The sequence below is a fragment of the Agrilus planipennis genome, unplaced genomic scaffold, assembly GCF_000699045.2.
Source record: "Agrilus planipennis isolate EAB-ADULT unplaced genomic scaffold, Apla_2.0 scaffold124, whole genome shotgun sequence".
In the NCBI taxonomy this organism is placed as follows: Eukaryota; Metazoa; Arthropoda; class Insecta; order Coleoptera; family Buprestidae; genus Agrilus; species Agrilus planipennis.
The window spans coordinates 57,494-66,187 of NW_020438950.1; the positions used below are offsets into that span (position 1 = coordinate 57,494).

The 8,694-nt window shown below is 34.2% G+C and overlaps 1 protein-coding gene across 1 annotated transcript in view; it reads left to right on the forward strand.

The window, feature by feature from the left end:
• LOC112904555 overlaps positions 1-8,694 on the forward strand; it is a 45,436-nt gene that overhangs the window by 33,596 nt on the left and 3,146 nt on the right. The window contains exon 3 of the mRNA XM_025974780.1: positions 8,385-8,685. Within this exon, the coding sequence (XP_025830565.1) occupies positions 8,385-8,685 (301 nt within the window). The remainder of the gene's footprint in view (positions 1-8,384; positions 8,686-8,694) is intronic.

Genomic DNA, 8,694 nt, shown 5'->3' on the forward strand with positions numbered 1-8,694 from the left:
GCTTAAACATACGATCTCTAACCTGTTGTTTTTTAATGCCACATCGAACTCTTCTCTCATTATCAAATAACTTCGTTCATCTATCTCCCCACTATCTTCCTTGTCTAATACATCTCTTAATTCATGCCCTGCGTACAGGTTCTCTAAATATTCTTTCCACCTATCTGCCTTTTCCTGATTTTGTTTCAAAATGACCCCTGCCTCGTTTCTTATATTGTTACTACTACAACATACATCTTTAAAATTCCTTTTAATTATATTATTAGTCTCATCGGTTTTCGTAGCCCAAAATTTTCTTCTTCTTTACACCTCATGCCAATCCATTGTTCGTTAGTTGCCCTACACTTCCTAACTATTTCTCACTTGATAGCCTTATATCCTTTTTTCCCTTATTCGTCTGTCCTGTTTTATTGTACTTTACGTACTTATATTTAAAAGTAAAAACTAGAAATAAATTACGTTAAACTTTGTAGAATTATATGATAGTCCTTTCCTGTTGAGAACTCCAAGACTATCTTCCTTTAAACTTTTCTGCCTGACTGCCTTGTGATTAAAGTCAATCGCTTGTATTAACAAACAATCTCTGTCCCGTTGATAGATAAACGATAAGGCCAATAAAAAAATCATCTGGAAAAAGTAAAATCTAGCAATGCATACATGTTTTGGCATTGTTAACAGCATTTTATACTCCCGATAATTTTGGAATAATACTTTTAGGAATTCGAAGAATGTCTTCATGCTTCAGCAATCATCTTAGACATTACATTCTATTGTTTAAAAAAGAAGAGCTTTTTTTCCAAAGAGTTAATGGTGCTTCTAATATGTTTTCGTACGACATTTTAAAAAATGCAACTTCAAGATAGATAGATACATTCTAACAACTTCGTACTGAAACATCTACGTAATAAGTCGCACATTAGATTTCGTTCGCACATTAGATTTCATTCAACTTTTTTGAAGCGCCCGTCTGAAAGTTACTAAAACAAAAGCTGTCGACAGTGGCAGGCAAAACCCAATATGAGCAGGGATACAAAGATAGAAGGAACGGGCATTCTTAGACCAATGTTGGGGCTTTTATTGTAGGATCTAAGAACGCAAGTGATCGCGGATTAAACATTGCAGTTTACAATTTTGTGTCGTGGTTCGCATTTATCTCTAAAACTATCAGTCATCGTAATGGCCCAATATAATATGTTAAAAATTGCAAAACCTTAAAAATAACATTTGAAACATCTCAGTCAAAGCTACTTTTACCAAGAAAAACGTGAAAAACCTCTAAAGGAAGACTAATTTATAAAAATTCATAAATGATTCGGGGAAAAAGTAGCACACAATAAAAGCGGATACTCACACACAAGACTGGGCGACGCCTATGTTACGGCTATGTCGTTTCACTTCAAATCTAAACAAGGGTCTATTAGCATTTGTAGACTTTTTTTCGTTAAGTGCTTATGTAGTAACTTGATGGACACCCAAGACAGGAGCAGTAACTTAACCCGAAGCAAATGAGTCTAACAAGCATCATTACTAATAATAAATGACGGTTCACTGCATATTATCCAATAAAACTAAATACAGGAGAAAAATTAGGCAAGTCAGCGTAATATAATTTAAAGCAATTTTTGAGGAAAAGGGCACATTAATAATAATATAGCTATAAAACGAATCAGAAATCATTTTGATAGAAAATGAGGAAAAAGCGGATAGATGTAGTTTTGGGTAATCTATACGGATGATAAGAGTTAGAAGAAGGGTGTCTCTCGGTGAACACCCATTAGAATATTTCGGTAACTACTTCGATTTGAATTTTGAAAATTTGGACAATAGCGCATGGGTATGCTCTTCTTAACAAATAAATAGTTTAATTTACACATAGAAATTAACGAAAATGCAAAATAAAAGAACAAATTAACACTATTATTTAACACACACATAAAACAGAATCAAATAATAATGGAAAAAATAGATAAAATAGCAAAAAGGGTTGAGCAAGATGTTCACTCGCGAAAACACAACTAACATTAACGAAGCTACGATTGCAACTGCTGTTGAACATGTCACGTCTTGGTCTACGTACTGTAAAATTTGGTTTAATATAATATACAGTTTTTGTTTGCCCAGGTGTAAGAGTGATACCAGTTAGGTGGTGGAAAATCGATAATCTATTAATACCTATGCGTACATGTTGGGGTACGTGAGGGACCACCGCAGCAGAGAGAAAGACGAGCAAGGTATGAAGACATTTGTTCAAGACGGTATATTTTACTTAGACGTTGAGTATTTTTGCCAAAACAAAGACGGAAGACGTATTTTTGGTTATTACTTTAGACGTGTTCATTTTGGAAGACGCGATACATTGTATATAAGTTGTGTATATTTAGTTCCTGTTACTCGTTTTACTGTTTACTATTCGTTGTTCTTCATTATTAATAGTATTATATATTTATCCAATCACTCGGAGCCTTTTATTAAACAACCCCTAGACCAGAGAAAAAGCCTACAGTACGTATGGTGGAAATTATTGATTTTTAGTTTGATTGCCGATCCGACGGGGCTTGAACCTTGACGAAACTCTTGTACAAATTAGAGTGGGTGGATCGGCTAGCGACTTTCGATGATTTAGGGAGCCGGACTATAGGTTCAACCATAATGGAGGGGTTTTTAAAGAGAAACCAGACTAAGACAAGTCCCTGAAAGAGGGCAGCAGCTCTTTCAGTACTCAGGGTGGCAGAAATCACGAGGATCGGTATGGCACTCTGATGCACAATACTGCGATGTAGAAGGCAACCGGAAACCACCACATTATGATCCCGAGTACAACGTATAACTCACTATAAATTAAATTATGGCGTCCTCTGGGGTAAAGCACTCCGGATGTAAACTAGCCCCCCATTCGGATGTCTAGGCGGAGACTACCTCGGGGGATGTCATCAATAAGTGCAATAGGGGTAGGTGCAATGCTACACGAGTAGGAGCGTGGAAAGTTAGGACAATGAGGCAAGTAGGGAAATTAGAAAATTTAAAGCAGAGAAGAACAGATTAGACTTAGATAAACTAAGTATTAGTGAAGTCCGTTGGCCCGAAGTGGAGATATCTGGGGTGGAGACTTTAGAGTAAAATATACAGGATCGGTAGAAGGTAATTCGGGGGTAGGAATTGTAATGTGTAGGAAAGTAGGGCAGAGTGTAGAAAGTTATTTACAAAAAAGCGATAGGATGGTTATGCTTAAATTAAACTCAAAGCCGGTAAGAACGGTATTAGTGCAAGTCTACATGCCTACATCATATTATAGTGATGAAGACGTAGAAGCAGTTTATGCAGATATAGAACACGTGTTAAGTTTAGTGAAAAGACAGCAAAACCTAATAGTTTTATGAGATTTCAACGCAGTAATAGGTGAAGGTAAAGTGGGTGCAATAGCAGGTTCTTTTGGATTAGGCAATAGAAATGATAGGGGAGATAATCTGATAGACTTTTGCGATAAACATAACTTAACCGTCGCGAATACTTTATTCAACCATCACGTTAGGAGGCGCTATACGTGGAAGAGGGTAGGTGATTTAGGGAGATACCAGTTAGATAGCATACAAGGACGTTTAGAGAAGTAGGATACAGTAGTAATAGTAATATAAGAAACGAGGTAGGGTTATTTTAATAGAAAATAAAGAAAAGGTAGACAGGCGGAAAGAATATTTAAAGAACCTATACGCAAGCCAGGAGTTAGGAGATATATTAAAGAAGGAAGATAGTGTGGAGATAGATGAACTAGATTATCCCATAATAGCATTCAAAAACTTAAAGGATAATAAGGCACCAGATAGAATTCTACAGAGGAGGATGGAAAAAAGGGCGGAAGAACTATTAGGGGAAGATCAATTTGGGTTTAGAAGAAATAGAGGAAGGCGGGAGGTCATTCTAGCTTTACGGATTACAATAGAGAAAACGATAGAACAAGTAAAAAGCGCGTACATAGAATTTGCACACTTAGAAAACGCTTTTGACAATGTTAAATGGGACAAGATGTTAAATATACTTATAAATGTAGAGATGAGTTACAGAGATAGAAGAGTGATGCTTAGTTTGTATAAAGAGCAACAGGCAGTTATAGAGCAAGGGTTGCAACGTAGAGAAGTAAATATTAGGAAGGGAGTCGGACAGGGATGCACACTGTCACCGCTACTTTTAAATCCATACATCGAAGACGCTATCAGCATCATTAAAGACAGTACAACTGTAGGGATAGGTATACAGAGACAAAACATTAGTATGCTTAGATTTGCAGATGATATAGCAGTATTAGCATCTTGCAAGGAGGAGTTAGAGATAGAAGTAGGGTAACGTAAAAAGATAGAAGACAAAAAGTTAGAATAATTGTAAACAATGAGATGCCAACATTCAGTCTATCTATCGATTCCTACAATTGTACTGCGTTTAATGATGTTGATCGCGTCTTCGATGTATAGATTAAAAAGTAACGATGACAGTGTGCATCCTAGTTTGACTCCTTTCCTACTATTTACGTCCCATTGATTATATTCAATTAATTGTTAATTTCCTTGTTTTGATCGAATTAATATCAGTTAATATGAGACAACGAATTTTTTTTTCAGTCTAAACTGCATTTGAAAAACGTTAAGCATAAGTATCTACCTGCTGACCGAGAAAATTTATCATGAAGATTAAATCAATTCAGTAAACTTTTTTTATTGTGTTGACTTCTAAAAAAAATTAGGTCAATCTAATAATAATATCAAAGTTTATGAGTATACTTTTTGTTTTCTGGTTTTTGTTTTACTAAATCTTGAGCCTTACTCATTATATACATAATCCAAATCCAAATTATATACATAATCCACTTGACTTGTAAATGGTAAATATATAATTATATTAAGGCAGGCAACTGCGTGTCGAAAAAAATTATCTGTGCTCTGATTTTTACCATTCTGTTGCTTTGCGTGGTGTTAAAGTGTAAACTCGTTGATGTGTAGGTCACGTAAAGTATATTGAAGAACTAAGTTACCAATAAAGTCACGAAGATCTTAAATGAATAATTAATGTTAAATGTATGTACATACAGTGTGTCTTACGGTGACCATTAGAATATTTAAGAAACTACTTCGATTTAAAATTTGAAAATTTGTACAATGGTTTTATTAGGTATGCTCTCCTCAATTAAAATAACGACATCTATGTAGTACTTACAGTAATACCAAAAGTTGGCATCAACTTCGTTATTTTAAATAGGACACCCTATATATTATGACGGTTTTGAATTCTTCTTATGATTCTAGGTAGATTTTCATAAGACTTTTTCACTTCTAAAATTTGCAGTTTTTGAAATATTAATTTTTTTTTTNGAAAGTATGGGTGTGTGAGTGACAACATTTAACTTACAGTATTTGTTTTCAAGTTCTGCTAAGAATTTCACAGCAATTTTCGTAAAAAAATAAACGATTTTAGTTGCTTTCACAAAGAACAATAACTAATTTGAAAACTATAAAAGATGGGTATAGAGAACAATTGTACCATTCGACAGAAAATAATTGTGCATAAGGCTGCGAAAAAACATATACATAGTTTCAATTTAAGAATGAACTTGCGATTGTTTGAAAATAGCCAAATCCATCATTAAATATCTAACACCCTGTATGTAATTAACTCTCACTTTGAAAGTATGGACGGGAAGCTTGAAAGCTACTCTGTGCTAATTTTTTTTAAAAGGTTTAGTAGTAAGAACGCCTTACAAATGTCTTACTAGAAATCATAAGTACAATTCAAAACTACCAAAATATATAAGGTGTTCCATGTAAAATAACGAAGTTGATATCAACCTCCGGTATAACTAGAAGTGCTACATAGATGCCCTTATTTTAATTGAATAGAGATTGGGTATGCAAATTTTAGAAGTAGAAAAGCCTTATGAAAGTCTACCTAGAATCATGAGCAGAATTTAAAACCGTCATAATATTTAGGGTTTCCAATTTAAAATAACAAATTTAATGTCAACTTTCGGTATAACCGTAAGTGCTAAATAGATGACGTTTTTTTAATTGAGTAATAAAATAATAAATCGAAGTAGTTTCTGAAATATTCTAAATGGCCGTCACCATATGACACCCTGTATATACAGTGTGCTCTAGAATTCGATCTTTGTTATTATATTTTTAAAGTTTACTGAAAGAATATTTTTCTTGATTTGTAGAAAACACCTGAAATTATTTTATCGACCATTGGGAAAAGTATAACTTTTTGAAAAACGTTTAAATTTTGAACTATTTTCACAACCACCCCTAAAAACTATCCCCAAACTATCCCTAAACATAAGTTTGATTCAGGAGTTATGATCTGCATGTTTTGTAACAAAATTCTAAAAAAAAATGAACAAACGAATCTCGCGTTGACTTAAGTTGTTAAAATAAAGAAAGTTACAAATATGCAAACTTGGCCTTATCTTTTACAAGTCAACTAATACTTTATATCCGAAATCCACGTGGGCGAAATCAAGAGTAAAAGCTAATTAAGCAACAAATAAAAAAAGTGCGTATAAATACAATTATCAGTTTAGGTAGCTTTTGTAATAACAGAAAGAGCAATGAAAGTCGTAATTAATTTTTTTCACGGCCTAACGAAACCTTTCCGTTACCAGGATTTTATTTTCCTCATTTCTAATAATGTAATAAACACGTAAATTAATTAAAGCTTTCAAAACGAGGGACCATTCTGTATTGATCGATTTACAAAGTAATTTAAAACGTTGATTAATTTACCACTATTAATAAGAATGAATATCACCAACAAAATATGCTATTAAACAAAGGTTTAGCTTTACCAGCTATAAAAAATTACATTTAAAAAATCCTGGTAATAAGGGGTCAGACTCACCCACTGGGGATTCCGAGAGACTGAGATTAATGAAATTGTTTAAGATTTCGTGCACACGAGGTGATGTTAATCCAAGTAAAAGCTCTGTCCCAAAAACAACGATTATAATCAAAAATCAAACTCTACTCGTTTTATATTTGTTTTTTTTTTTGTACAATAATGGTCTTGCTTCTTCGATCTTGGTCTTGGTCATACTCAAATGCTTCTAATCTTGATCTTGGTCTTACTGATATAGTCACGGTTCTGGTATTGGTCTTGGTTTTGATCTTGCATATTAAGTATTGGTCTTTTAGTCTGATACTTTTTTTTAATTATTCTTCTAAGCACAAATTTTTCTACTTACCGACACAATAATTGTGCTTTTCTGTCATACATTCCAGCTTGTCATGACTTAAAAAAAATAGTGTCGATAGTTATGAAAAATCGAGAACTAATCCTTCCTTCAATGTATTGATCCAATAAATTGACTTCCTCCAACGCATAAACTGACTTTTAAGCGAACAAAATTGTACAAGGTACTTGAAAGAAGTAAAAGATATCGAAAACAAATTGGTTTATCTCTATATTCCAACCATGTGTTATTAAGACATAAGAACAATGAACACTTAATCCGAGGACATTCTTGTAGATCCCTTTTTTTAAACTGTGGTAAATTTCCCTTTTTTTTATATATTTACTGTTAAAATCTAGTAAACCAAACTAAAAATTTCAAATACTAGAAATGTTTTGTTCCAAAAAATGAATATATTAAGGTTGCTTCAAGTAGATTAACTCATAAATCTACAGCAAGTCATAATTTTTTATTTAATCCTGCCTATTTGGTTAGAAGCGTTCAAAATGTGGTGTTATCGGCGAATGTTGAGGATACCGTGGACAGAGAAGGTTAGATATGAAGAAGTTTTAGAAATAATAGGAGAACAGAGGACTATGAAAGTCAATAAGAAATAGACGAGATAGGTTGGTAGAACACCTCTTCATGCATGAAGGTCTAGTCAGAGACATATTAGAGGCAGAAACAGGAGTTAAAAGGAGTAGAAGTAGATCTAGATTAGATTACTATTCACAAATAGTTAAGGACGTGGGCTGTTCTAGTTTTAGGGAAATGCGAAGATTATCTCAGGATAGGAAGGAGTGGAGGTGCGTGTCCAATCAGTCTTAGGACTGATGACCTTATGATGATGATGAGGATTTGGTCTTGATGTTGCATATTCGGTGTTGGTTTTCGTACTGGTCTTGTTCGTTCGGTCTTGGTTTTAGTCTTAGTCTTTGGTCTTACATTTTCGCAAAACCAAGACCAATTTTGCTCATGACTAGTTTTTTATTGTTCACTATCAACCGAAACGAATTCATTGAAAACTAGTAAGTCTTTTGTATGTGAAAATTCTTATGCTTCATAAGAAATGCACCAAACAACATTTAGACTGTATTAATTTAAAGTTGTTTCGCAATGATTTCTTTACCAATTGGAAATCCATGAGTAATTTTTATCTTTTTTTTTTCAGATTTATTCCGTTCTGCAGCGGAAGCAGGTCCGCACGACGTGGTCAAATTGTACAGCCGCACAGGTCAGCTACTCAATATCAGTGCAGACCTCGAGGCCAATACTCCTGAGACGAGATACTCGCTGCAAGTGGTCGCAGCGGACGGACTTGCTAGCGGCATGTTACGCGAAGAGACATGTCTTCAGTTAAAAGCCCTCGAAGAACGTATCACTGAAATTGAACGTCAATTAAAAAACGACCTTCCTCTGCCCGTTGCAGTGCAACAGTTGCAGCAGCAAGTCGATGGAATCCGACAGAAACTGTTGCACTG